A 14,030-nucleotide genomic window follows, 5' to 3' on the forward strand; every position below is an offset into this window, starting at 1 on the left:
ATATAATATGGTCTCGGCGGCCACTTCCAGTCACTAGTCTAGCTGCCGCATTCTGGAAAAGTAACAATTTTTCAGGTGAATTGAGCCTCCCTGCCCAACTGATTAAAATTCTTCTTTTTTGTTTGTTTTTGCTGATTAAAGCAGTCAGCTGTCGATTAATCTACCAATTTACTCAGCCCATTCCATTAAAATGAGCACTCTGCTTTGGATGTTTTCCCAAGGGCTTTTGTAAAACCACAAGGAGGCAGGGTTGCCAACTTCACAGCATTCCACCGTAGCTCTGCCTCTCACAAGAAGCTCAGTCTTTGGAGAGACATAACCCAGCCTGATGGGTGGGGTATAAATAATAAATAATAATAATAATAATAATAATAATAATAATAATAATTATTAAGGCCCCACCTTTGAACCAATGTTTTATTCAGGGTGTGCTCTGCAACAGGTTCTTGATGTAATTATAGTGCCAGTAGTGGTGGCTTTATTCTGCTTTAATTTGTTCTGTGGTGCTTCTCCAGTGTCACCACATTGTTGCTGTCCAGAGGGGCTACAGCGGAACAACACCCTTCCACACACATTCATGGTATAAAATGTTTTGCGATTTCAGCAGGAAGTTACAGGATATGCAGTGATTGGAAATGAAGCTGTGTGACAGCCCAAAAACTTTTGCAGACACAAACAGTATTGAAAGTGAGATTCTGTGTCACCACCCTGAGAGCATCCTGAGCACAAATCAACATGAGCCTCCCCCCGTGGGGACGGGGGGAGCCTCACTTTCTGGTTTCTGCACCACAGGCATTAAGAGCAAGCTTCTTTCCAGTCAGTTGGCAACATTGTGCTCGCCCTTTTCGGGAAACAAGGTATCTCTCTGTCTGTATTTTGGAAAGCGAGGCGCGTAGGTCGAGACCTCCGTGGTGGGTTTCTGGGCTTCCCACACGATCGGGAAGACAGACGGTCGCACAGATCCCCGAGAGAAAAGTCATATGCCTGCTGGATCAGGCCAGTGGCCCATCTGGTTCAGCATCCGGTTCTCACGGTGACCAACCTTACGTATTCGTGAGAGTTTTGGAAGCGACTTCCAGCGCCTTTTTCAGTCTCCGGCTTGGGACGGGTGGCTTAGCGTGAAAGGAAGACGGCGGACCCCCAGTCCCGAACAGGAAGCCGCGCTCCTTTGCGTCCGTCTCCCTTTGAACCTCCCACCTGGTGGAGGAAACGCGCCCCCGGCTCTGGGCTGGCGAGGCAGGGCGGGGCTGAGTCGCGGGCGTCGTGCTTCTTGAGCGCAGCCGCGCCGTCGGAAAGGCGAGCCGCCGAGGGGCGGAGAGAGGCCGAAGGAGGCGGGTGAAGAGGGTGCCATGTGAGTCGGAGAGGCAAAAAGCAGGTGGGAAAGCCAGCAGGATGGAGAGGGGCCGAGGCAAGAGGAGGAGAAAGAGCCCGCCGCGGCGGCTGCTCCTGTTTCCAGCCGGCTGCGCTTTTGACGCTGTCCAGCTCTCCAAAGCGAAGCGCCACGTAAAGCGGCAACTCTTCTAAACTTGGGCGTAGGCGGAGAAGTAATTGGGTGAGCTAGGCAAAGGGGAGAATCCCAGTTCCTCCGGACTTCTCTCTCTCTATCTCTGCGCCCCCTTCTTTTCTGGATAGGCTGAAGAAGCTCCGGGGACAGCGCGGCCGACGCTAACAGCGCACCTCACTTTCCGAAGAGGGTCCGGCACGTGCGCCCTGGGCGCCTCCAGCCCTTGAGACCCGGGCGCGGCGCTGGCAGAAGTGTGACCGGGCGAGGAGCGAGCAGAGCGAGGGCGCGGAGGTCCCTAACCTGGCGCGGGCGTCGAAGTGTCGCGGTGGAGCCCCTCTCGGCCCCCTTCCTCGGGCCATGATGCCGGGCTGACCGGCTTCGGGGCTGGTGCCTCTCCATGCGGTGACGGTGTCCTCTCCATCTTGCCAGCGCTATGGCCGGGGCGTCTGGCGGGGACCGTGCCATGTTGTCTCCGGCCACGATCCCCGGCGGCGGCGTGGAAGCCCAGCGGGTGGAGTTCGTGGCCCTTACAGCCGTGCAGACGGAGAAAAACGACGTCCCTGCTGCCGGCAGCCCCAGGCGCCTGGGGCTCCTCGGGACGCCGCTGCCGGTTCCCCCGGGGGGCTCCGGAGCCCGATCCGCCTCCAACAAGCGCTACCGGCGCCTCCAGAACTGTCTCTACAATGTGCTGGAAAGACCCCGAGGTTGGGCGTTTATCTATCACGCCTTCATGTGAGTACTGGACCCCCCAGACCCTTCCCTGCCAACCTGAAACTTTCCCCTAAGGGTCTTTGAAAGGTGCCTCTTTGCATGGGGTTCCGTCATCCAGGGGTGCCAACTTGAATAAAATATTGTGGGGGCCCTGGTAAGCCCCACACCACATAATCGATCACATGACTCAGTGCACACACATCATTTGAATGGGAATGCCCATCAACTCTGTGGGGGCCCAGCCCTCTCAAATATGTTATTGTGGGGGCTGAAGCCCCCATGGTCCCTAGGAGTTGGCTCCTTTGCCATGCATCCAACTCTTTAACACCTGGTTCTCCCTGTCCCATCTTTTAACAGGCCCAGAACTAAAGACCATGTTCCTTTCTGTTTGTGTCTTTCCTACTCCCCTTGCAGTATTAAGATGTATTCCAGCTATTCTTACCACTTCCCACAGTTTTATGCTTAGGGAGGAAACATGGGGTGAGGGGCGAGAGGATTCACCAAATAAGAGATGTTCTGGTGGAGCTTGCTTTCTAGTAAACACAGGTGAGAGCTTGGCCTGAATGGATCACAAAGTTCAAGAGGGCCAACATTGTTTCAAGCTGACCAAGGTTTGCTGCCCTGAGCTGCTTAGTAAACAGCTTGTTTACAGCACTGGGCAGGTGTGCAGGCTCATGCAAAAGATATTGAGGGCACTGTTGCAAGGGATGCTCAGCAGGCCAGTGTTGCTCCACTTGTGAACGTGGCCCTGAAAGTCAACAGAGGGCTGAGCCTGCCGCTATTCCCAGTCTGCATAAGTCTTGCGTTCTTTAAATTGCACGTCTGTAAAATGCAAAGCCAGATTTAAATGGTGCTTGGCAAAGCAATTTTTGACATGACATTTGGGAAGTGCAAGTTTCACCTGACCAGTCCTTGATTACGCAGCCTACCCTCTGCATCCTATTTTCTTAAGGGCCCAGCCCCTCCTTCCTACAAAGGACTGCTGGAATCGGAGGGCAAAGCTGCTTCTCTGTCACCAAATCCAGATCATGACCATATTCCCCTTCAGAAATCCATTTCCTCCTTGACTTCTTGCCTGCTTGGCTAGAAGCAAGCTTTCTTAGGCATCTATGCAGTCCCAGCCTATCTGGGAACCGCTTTGTACCTGCAGGTTCCTATTTGGTTTTCTCTACTCTTCAGTGCAGACTCCAGGATTTGCTGTGGGGGCAGGGGCTCTGCTAGAAAAGGCAGACATGCAAACTATTGTTTCCCTTAGGAATTATCTGCTGCTTCTTGGATATTTTGTGCAAAGTGGGAAGGGCAGCACTGTTAGTCCAGCGACCCCCTGTTGGTCTTGGGCAAATGCCCAACTTTACCACCCTCTTACTCTTGCTGAGTGGCTGCTGAACTGAAAAAAGTTGCACAATGTCGCAGTTAGAATGTTAGACTTGGAGTTGAGAGACCTGGGTTTCAATTCCTGTTTAGCCAAAGAAACTCGCAAAGTGGTGCAGGCAGAGCCAGTCCCCAGTGTTCAAGCTAGGCTAACTCTTTGGGCATCTCTCTCTCTCTCTCTCTATGTATGTCTGTGTGTGTGTGTGTGCAAAGGAGCCAGCCTTCCCTCCAATGAATCCTAATCTGCAGTTTCCCAGCTTTCATACTTTAAAAAGAGGAAATAGCATAGAATCATATAATTAATAGTGAAGTTGTAAGGGACCACATCTGGAGCATTTTTAGAACCTGAGATATGAAGCAAAATGTTCAGGCACTCTTCCTCTCATATTGAGTTTTTGAGAAACTAGCCTGCTCTCCCCATGCCACCCTTATCAGTTTTTTTTAATTTTCTGTAAAGTGCATGCTCACCTTACTGCTATGCTCATGCATGCCACATCTATATCTTTGAAGGGATGGGATGGGTGTGTGAGAGAGTTCCTATATGGCCAATGGCCCATTCCCATATGCAAATCCTTGCTTCTGCTGCTTTTTTCTCTCTTTTCTTTTGCAATTTGGTGTGATAAAAGAGCCCTGTGTAACTCTGAAGCCTGCACGTTCTTTTGCTGATCGAAGTTTGAGCCATGATAAGGTACTGTGTTGCTTGTTTTGCTGCTCGGTTTCTTTGGCCAACACAGAGATCAATAACTTGAGCTGATGCAGATAGACAGGCGGCTCCTCGGGTCCCCCCTTGCCACCCGCAAGACTTAGGGTGCAGTTTAAAAATCAGTTTGAAAAATATATTTAATGATGAAGCCATTATTTTGCTCTTAACTTCTGGTGGCAGCTTAAGCAAATGGCAGGTCTTCGCTTACTTGATATCACTGAAGCTATAGCCTCCAATTTGGCTAGGCATTGTTCCCTGTATTCAGTAATTAGTGGTAACTGTTTGCAATTAAGCATAAGTTTACCCAAGCTGTATTCCTAGTCTGGTTAATAAGTGGTAAAAGGGTTAGTGCTGCTCCTTCTGTGCATGCTGCAGATTGAACAAAGAGGCTTTTTTGTTTGTGTTTTTTGCCTTGGTGATTGTGGATATGAAGCCAAGCAGATACCTCACCTGGAAGGGGAGTGATTGGCTGTGATTTGATGACCACTTACTTTTGGATAAAACCCTGGCTAAAGCCATAGCATAGGATTACAGTGGTACCTCGGGTTACAGACGCTTCAGGTTACTGACTCCGCTAACCCAGAAATAGTACCTCTGGTTAAGAACTTTGCTTTAGGATGAGAACAGAAATTGCGCTGCAGTGGCGCGGCAGCAGCAGGAGGCCCCATTAGCTAAAGTGGTACCTTGGGTTAAGACCAAGGTACCACTGTACTCTTCCCACTCCCTCTTTCATGTAAGTAATCAGTTTCCAGGTGAGAGGTTGGGACTGGCTGGATCTAAAATTGAGGTGCAACTCTGACTGTGCCCCTGTTGTTCAGACATTGAGGGCACCATATATCCAGTACTTTTCAGAGCAGCACAGCAAAACAGATCAGGAGCTTACAGTTCAAATTTTGCAGCAGTGGAAGCAGCTGAGGAAGAGACAAGGGTAGAAGGAATGGATTTTGAGCAAAAGCAGTTTCCTTTTTGGAAGGAGTGCTGGATTTAAAAGTGTTCTTTAATTCTGCTTCTTTTATATGGAACGACAAGTTAGAGGCATTATCTTGAAGACTTGGCACCAGGGGTTTCCGTTGCCTGAGCCGACTGAGGGAAGGGAGGGCCAGATCTCTTAAGTGATGGCACCAAACTTTGGAGGCAACAAGGCACTTAGATTTTCCCTTTCTTGTGCATCTCAGGCTGTGCAGCCACAACATTGTGCCAGCAGCCAGAACCAGTTCCCAGGCTGCCGGGGGTGCATTGGTGTGATATTTTTGAGTGGTATGGAAAGTCAGTGGAAAGCCCACTCCTCCCAAAGGAAAGTTAACCTTATTGATGCTGAGAGAACCCTGTGGTGACAGAACAGCATTTCAGGCTCTTCATTTCAGAGCAATTCCTGCAGGTCTCCCTGTTTTTCACTGCTACCTGCTTAATCTTACCCAGGGCATGTTCCTCCCAGCTTCTGAGCTCAGAAATGCAATCTTCCTCTGCCTCAGGACCCATTTTTCCACAAGAGGGGCAGCCTTGGAACACGGGAAGTTGTAAGATGGCAGTAGATAACTCTGCACATGAGTAACAACAGATGTCTATGATGATGCTTCCATGCCCTGGAGCCTTTGATCTCTGAAAAGTTTATATTGGCCATACTAGCTAAGGGGATCCTCCTTGGCTAGGGTACCATTTAGTTGTGGGGCTAACAGGTAAAGGGGCCCGTTTTGTGTTCTGCCAGCTTGTGAACCCTGAAAGGTACCTGGCCAGTGGCTGTTGGCAACTTCTGTCTGTAGAAGAAGGATGAGGAACCTTTATCCCTCCAGTTGTTGCTGGTCTACAACTCCCTTCACCTCTGACCATTGGTCATGCTGGTTGATTCTGATGGGAGTTCTTACCTTATTTATTTCAACCATTTGTATATTAGTTAATCATAGTTGTCTCTAAATAATGAGTCCAGTGACACCTGAAGGACCACTGCTAGAGATGCTTCTCCAGATCTCCCTACCCTAGGCTGGCTCCTGGAAGGTCCTTCAGGAAGATGTAAGGCAGAGTTGCAACAGGAAAGCTGAATATGAGGTCCAAAGGATATTCCTTCCATCATGGGGAAAAGGATCTTGGCTTCAATAGGCATACAATAGGCAACTGGGCTTCAGTCTCCTGTCCCAGCTCCCCTTCTGCTGATTCACCCCAGAATACCTCCCTTTTTTGCAGAATCTGATCCCCACTACGGACGTGATAAGCTCCTTTATCCTGACTCAGACCATTTGTCCATCTAGCTCAGTATTGCCTGCACTGATTGGCAGTGGCTCTCCAGGCTATTCAGACAGCCTTTATTTCTCTTGGTCCTACCTGGAGATGCTGGGGAATGAACATGCAAGGCAGGTGTTGCACTTTCTCTGGGCCTCTGTCTTGCCCTACCTGGCTGCTCCTTGTGGCATTATTTATCTCTCCATCTATTAGACCTCCATCTCTTCTCAGTTGTGTCTACCTCCTTCCCAGACACTGCAAGGAGCAAAGCTAGCATAGCTGTAAAGTGGAACAGAATCTCTTCTTGATTGGTGTGTGAGACCATCAGACTGTCTTGGCAATTCTGCCCTCCAACACCCTGGGCATTTGCCTCCCTGTTCACCTTTTTAAAGGAGCAATCCTTTATTCCCCCCTTAATTTTGACAATACAATTATTTGCTTCTCCACTGATCATATTACCGTCTGAGTTCATTTTGGGCTGTTCCTCTTCTCTGCCTTTGTCTCCAAACAGGAACTAGATAGGTAACTATTCCATATTTCTTTGCTCTGAGTCAGGCAGGGTGGAAGATGTTATTTTTGTGTGCCCTGGAGGACACAAGCAGCTGTTCTCTGCACTGGAAACTTTGGCTGAGGCTTTTAGTTTCTTTGGGAAGGTGTGTTTTGTATAGACAATCATGATACAATAGCTGTGGCCTGATGCCTAGGCATTTTAAATTGGTTTTAGCTTCAGGCTATTAAAAGAAGAAGAAGAACTGTGACATGCTTTGATACTGTTAGCTATACTTTCATTGTTAAAGAATTTTATTTTTAAAATTTCTTGTTTTGAGCTGCCTGAGAACTTTCATAGAATCATAAAATCATAGAGTTGCAAGGGATCCTGAGGGTAATCTAGACCTGCAATGCAGGAATGTCAACAAACGCATCCATGACAGACGTCTGCTTGAAAACTTCCAACGAAGGAGCATCCACATCGTCCTGAGGGAGACTGTTTCACTGTTGAACAGCCCTTACCATCAGAAATTTCTTCTTGATGTTTCATCAGAATCTCCTTTCTTTTAAAAAAAGTGGGATTTGGTCAAAAAAGGTGGAATTTAAATATTTCAAACAATATAAACATAAAAAGCCCCGTGAGACCGGTCAGTCCTGTTGATGTGTGCTTTAATCTGTTTTCAGTTTATCGTTTCTTTCAGTGTTTTAAGTAGTTGTTTTTGCTGATAATTCTGTTGTTTTATTCATTTTGTAAACCACTTGGAGGTTTTTGCAATCAAGCAGTGTATAAATTCTATGAAATGAATCACTATTGTCACTTTTAAAGGTTAATTCTCACCCCTACCTTGTTCTGCTGCTTAGCAGCACAAACTTTTCTGCTGATACTCTTTTTAATTTTTGAGATAGTTTTTAATGTTGTCTTTTAAATTGTTGTAAATCACTCTGAAACATTAGGGTGAAGGATGGGTAATATAACAACAACAACACATTATTTTTCATCTAAGAAAGAAAAACTTTTTTCTTTTTCTTTTTGTGAATTTCATACATACTGGCTTTTCCAGTCTCTTCCCTTCCACTCCCAAGTTCAAGGGAGAGAGGGTGTGCTTTCCTGCTTTGAATTTGAAAAGTTGTTTGAATGTTTAAATAAGCTGGTTTAACAGGCTCATAGGCTTTCCAGGATTGGAAAGGACCCAGAGCCAAAACCATTCATTTGTGGGTCTCTTTTTCCTGTGCGTAAAAGTCTCTTGGCATTACAAACTGTTTAAAAAACCCCGGCCGTGAGCATCCAACTAAAGAGGCAATTGGTGAAAAATCTACTTAGTACTTGAGGAAATGTTATTTATGTTAAAGCCGGCAATGGACTTTTGGAGAGAGGCTGCTTAGTTTAATTACACTGGAGGAAACAAAGATTAAAATCTTAATCTCTTTCTTGCTGCCCGACAAGGCTGTCTTGAGTGAAGACTTCATTTGACTGTGTATGTTGTTCAGTTTGACTTTATGCAGGTTTGCTCAGAGCTATCTTCCGTGAGACTTACCGGGGGATAAGCACACTTAGGACTGCGGCCTTAAAAGTTCCTTTGGCCAGGATCTAGAGGGCAATGGGGACTCAGTTGAATTACATAGCAACTTGAGAAGCAAGTGGAAATATATTTCTGTAACAGATTGCCCCTCTGCTTTCAGACTTACGATACTCAGGCTAATAAATGCCAGGGAGAAGCTACTGTTTGCTCTCCTGCTGTGGTACCCAGAATAGTAGAAGAATATTTTGCAAAATAATAATTGCATATTAAAGATGATCCTGTTATTTGCAGTTATTTATTATAAAAAAGTATATAATAATTTTTATTGGTTTTTACGCATATTTTCCAGCATATCATTCTTTTAAACATCATTTCAAAATCTTTGGCTGTCACCACCTAAGACTTCCTTCAACCTCAACTGATGGTTTTCTAAAATCTTTTCTAATTATGCATTTTGTTACTATAGTTATTGCTATAAATTCAAATCTGAATGCCTGTTCTTTTCACAATAATTTATATAATACTCCTTACAAAACTTCTTGCTTCCTACAAGCAATGTCAATTGAATACAGTTGCTTTCCAAATATATCAAAAACTTATTCCATTCCTTTAGGAAAGCCTGGTCCTGCTGGTTCAAATTTTCCTGGTTAATCTCACCATCTCACAGATATTTATTAAATTGGGACATGGGTGGCTCTGTGGTCTAAACCACTGAGCCTCTTGGACTTTCCAATCGAAAGGTTGTCGGTTCGAATCCGCGCAATGGGGAAAGCTCCCATTGCTCTGTCCCAGCTCCTGCCAACCTAGCAATTTGAAAGCACACCAGTGCAAGTAGATAAATAGGTACTGCTGTAGTGGGAAGATAAATTGTGTTTCAGTGCGCTCTGATTTCTGTCACAGTGTCCTGTTGTGCCAGAAGTGGTTTAGTCATGCTGGCCACATGACTCGGAAAGCTGCCTGTGGACAAACACCAGCTCCCTTGGCCTGAAAGCGAGATGAGCGCCGCAACCCCATAGTCCCCATTTATTTAATTAATTTAGCTTCTGCTTTTTTCTCAGTCAGGATGCAAGGCAGCTCAGAGCATAAATGAAAACAAATACAGCTAAATCCACACAATCAATATAAATATTAAAAATTAAATACTGTAATTAAAAGCAGTACAAAACACTTAAAAGCATTTAAAAGAAAAAACTAAGAAAAGAAAAAAATCCTTCTTGACTCCATATATAGATGGTCGTTTTGCAATTGTACCCAAAGAATTGGATGTTGCAAGAGTGGGATTCTCTGGTAGTCTCTATAATGGTAGTCATGAGAATGCAGATGACTTGGTTCTAAAACTTCCCTGGATCATGTCCTTTACTGCCTGTTTCATCCCAGAGCCTTGGAGGCAGGTAATAGTAGAATAAAATTCAGATGAAGGTCTCACTCACGTTGCTGCACATCATTGACCCATTTCTGTGGTCAAAGCACATACATTACCTGTGTTTTATTCAACTGTGATGTGCTGGTTCCCAGTATGGAATTTGGCAATGGCAGGGTATGATTTTAAAAGCAAGTTCCTAGTCCACATGGTGAGAGAGAGAGATGGTCATATTTCTTGTATCTGCTTGCCTTTGGAACTTAAAGGACTATATGTACATCAGAATGTCGTGCATTTCACTAAACTTTGGGTTTCCTTGGTGTTAGAAATTTGGGGCTACAGCTTGTGAATGCCTGTGGAAGAGTTGGTGGAAGAGCATAACGGGGAAGAGTCTGAGGTGCACACTGAAAAATTCCTAGTTCTAGGACTTATAATATGCAGTTAAAAAGTTACTCAAAGAACCCATGGAGGGGAGGAAGGAATTCTTGAGATTTGAAAGAATCTTGTGCATTTTTTTAAACTATGGATGAATATGAATGTGAACGAATTTGTAAAACCAAATAAAAATTATTTATAAAAAAAGAATGAAAAAGGCCTAGTTCAAATTTCACCACTGCTGTAAACTCAGAAGGGGCACTTAAGCAAGCTACTTTCTCAGTTTCAGTTGTCCCATCTGCAGTATGGAGATAATCTGTCTGATTTGCAGCAGGATGTAAAGCATTTTGAACATTTAGATTGCAATCCCATTAAACTCAGTGGGGTGGACTTCCGAGGAGACATGTATAAAAGGGTTGTGCTTTATAAATGCTTATTATTGCATTGTCCCAGCTGTATAGCAGCTTCAATTTGATTCCAGGCATAATGCAAGATGAAGACATATCTATAAATCCATCTTTCATTTGGCAACGGGTTGCCGTAAATTGCTTTGGGCCATAGCTCAGCGGTACAGCATCTGCCTTGCATGCAAGAGGCCCCAGGGACCAGAGTCAGTCCCTGGCACCTCCAGGTAGGGCTGAGAGATGTTCCTGCCTGACACCCTGGAGAGCTGCTGCCAGTCAGTGCAGACAACACTGAGGTAGATGGACCAATGTACTTACGATATGGCAGCTCCCTATGTTTTCTCTTCCTTCAGAACAAGGCTTTGTATTTGCTCTTGTTTCTTTGGAATTCTCTTGCTCGTTCTGAATTGCCTGGGTGCTGCTTTCCGTATTTGGCTCCTATCTCTCCCTACATCTGAAAGCTCAAGGTAGCTAGCAATATTTTTCTTTTCTTTTTTAATTGAGATGGAAATATATCAGCTAGCCCCACCCACAACGTGGAGAATAAGAACCCCATCCCTAAGCAGAAAAAATGGAATATTTATATCTTTTTAAGGTTGGCTTTGAAACCTGCAGGTTTATTTATTTTGATTTGTAAAAATATTTCTATGCCAGTATTCATAAAAAAATATATCAGAGTGTTTTACAAACAGTGTGTGTGTGCGCGCACATGCGTGCTGTGGTTAACCCCTGGAAGTTGCTTCTGCAAGATGTGGCAATGGCCAAACAGTTTCAAAAGCAGGGCAGACAATTCACAGAGGGAGGATTTTAGGAACAACAATGATCTAAGAGGAACCTCCAGGTTCAGGGGCAGTCTACCTCTGAATGTAGGTTTCTGGGGAACAGGCACTATTGCAGGGTGGGGTGCTATTATTTTCACATCCTGCTTGTGAATTCCTGGAGATGTATTGTTGTCTAGCGTATGGAACAGAATGCTGGACTTAACTAGAGTTGTGCTCAAATGTCCTCTCAAAATTCTCTATTTGTAAGTCACAATTCTCCCAGCAGCCTCCATTCAGTGTGGGACCCTATTAGCAGTTGTAGCCACATAGCCATGTTTCCCCCTCTTAGGAATATTATTTGCTGCTGCTTTTGTGTTGACAACCTGGTCACTATTTTGAATTCTCCATAATGCCTAATGGGGTGGGGGCATGAGTGGTAACCACCATAAAAAAATGGTGCAGAACTGCAAGGTGGGAATTGCCATGTGGTCTTCTTTGAGGCAGGGGAGTGTATGAGAAAAATATGAGACATTTTCTCGGAAAAGTATTTTGAGAAATTTCAGCTTCGCTCTTGACTAGATGGACCTTTGGTTTGATTCAGCAAGTTAGTCGTATAGTCTTTAACGTATAAAAACATGATTTATTTTTTTGAAATCAGCATTATCAGGAAACTTGAGTTGTCATAAGTGACCCTCTTTATAAATAAATGGGAGCTAATTGCATGAGGTGGAAGTTCCTGGTACAAATAAGACAGCTTTGGGCTGGCTGTTGTTTATAGCCTTGTCTCCGCCATCTGGGTGTGTTAATACTGGCCTACTTTGCAGAACTGTTGTAGAGATAATTAAGATGATGCATGGCTAATGCTTTTGAACTGCGTTTTGAAATGTGCTGAATAAAAGCTAAGCATTTGTTAAAAGCAGGTTTGCCCTCCCTCCCTTTACCAACGCGTGCCACGTAAAACACACATCTGAATTTGTTAATTTCATTAACAAACTCACTCTCAGCAAGAGCAGAAAAGACAGTACAATTCATCAAAGGTGGGCTTCGGAAGGGAGAGCCTCACGAGTCCGTGCACCGGGGAGTCTCGGAATGAAGAGTGATTGGGTTAGCAGCAAGCGGCGGAGGACCGCCTTGCCTCTAATTGTTTTGTAAAGCCCACAAAAGCATTAATGATCTATGAGTTAATAGCACTGGGTGGCGATGTTTCTTGGGTTCAGCACAAAGGGTAATTATGCAAAACAAAAGGAGGAGTGGCAGGCCTTGAAACTTTGCATCGACTCCCGTGCTGGGCGCAAAGAGATAGTGTTAATTCTGGAGGGTTCAGAGGTGTGGCTGCCTTATGATATCGAAGATGACTTCCCCTCTTTTCCACCTAATTAGATAGCTCATCTTCTTTGAGCATCAGGGTTGCAGCAGGGTTTCGAGAAAGCAGGAAAGCTATAAATCAAAGAGCAGGTGTTACGATTCCCCTGTGCTGGGGATCTTGCTCCCTCCCCTCCCCCCAGTCTCTCTTAACTGGGTTATTTTAACAGGATGGATAGATAGAGAAAAATATCAATGTGCAAAAGGGGAGAAGTGGTGTGCCTGATGATTATTACTGATCTTTTCCTATTAGCCATGCACCAAACCCCGGTTTTGAAGCCTGGTGTAGTGTTCAGAATCATAAGAGGCATGGTTTTCATTTTAACCCTTTTCATCAGGTCTCTAGCCTTCGTGGTGTGTGTTGTAGATTTGGTTCTTCTCTGCCCCCTGAACCAGTTTCTGCACCAGTTTCTACAGCTGCTGTGGACCCCAGTGCATGCTGTGTAGTGGAGCTTGGTGCCAATGCAGAATTCGGGCTTTTGACAATCTTGGCTTTTCATTGTAATCTTCCAGGTTTCTAGCCCTCATCATATCTTTTGGTGTGCATTATTGCCTGCCTACTCACCTGCTGGTCTCTACAACTGACAGAGCTTTCTGAAACTGAGTTCCTGTGCCAACTGCCAAGCCAGAAATATGGGTGAGCTGTTAAGTAAAGAATCAGTCTTAGTTGGTAGCAGCAACTGTTCTGGACTCAGCTTCTACTGAGTCAGTCCATTGATCCCTTTAGATCAGTACTGTCTACAACACTGGTCTTCACCTGGTGGGTTGGGACTCACAGGTGTGGGTCATGGCCTGATCCAAGGCGGGTCGCAGCAAGAGCTCTACCACCATGCAAACATATAGTGAAAGGTTAAGAAACAGATCCCCAAAATGCCACTTAGTGGAGTCGTGTTTGTTTCGCTGTGATATCCTTGCTGTCGCATTGGAAAATGCTTTCTGTCTCAGTCCCCAAAAAAGAGATAGAAGTGAGAGATTGCATTGTTTGTAAGTTCCAAGGGTTCAGAAGTTGTTTAGTTGCTTGTTTGCAAATATTGTGCTAGAAAATGAGAAATCCCAGCAGGGTGGGAGGGATGGCAGTGAACTTCCAAAGCACAGCAAAAAATTCAGCCCAGTGCAGAATGTTTCCTTAACTCCTTGAATGTCATGAAGAGAAGCTCTCAACAGAGAGTTGTCTTCTTATCCAGATCTGTTGTTTGGAGAAGGAGTCTCCATTGCTACTGAACTGGTACCCGGGCAGTTTGTGGAAGTTAGAAGCT

General features: G+C 45.3%; 1 protein-coding gene across 4 annotated transcripts in view; it reads left to right on the forward strand.

Annotated features, from left to right (window-relative positions):
* Positions 1–1,210: 1,210 nt before the first annotated feature.
* The window catches only part of KCNQ4 (potassium voltage-gated channel subfamily Q member 4), a 97,601-nt gene continuing 84,781 nt past the window's right edge, over positions 1,211–14,030 (forward strand). For 2 of the 4 annotated variants that reach the window (XM_053398940.1, XM_053398942.1), the window contains exon 1: positions 1,211–2,236. In XM_053398940.1, the coding sequence (XP_053254915.1) occupies positions 1,938–2,236 (299 nt within the window). In that variant the 5' untranslated portion in view covers positions 1,211–1,937. The remainder of the gene's footprint in view (positions 2,237–14,030) is intronic. The other 2 variants (XM_053398941.1, XM_053398943.1) reach the window with 2 other exon arrangements.

The sequence above is a fragment of the Podarcis raffonei genome, chromosome 8 (assembly GCF_027172205.1).
Source record: "Podarcis raffonei isolate rPodRaf1 chromosome 8, rPodRaf1.pri, whole genome shotgun sequence".
NCBI classification, from domain to species: domain Eukaryota; kingdom Metazoa; phylum Chordata; class Lepidosauria; order Squamata; family Lacertidae; genus Podarcis; species Podarcis raffonei.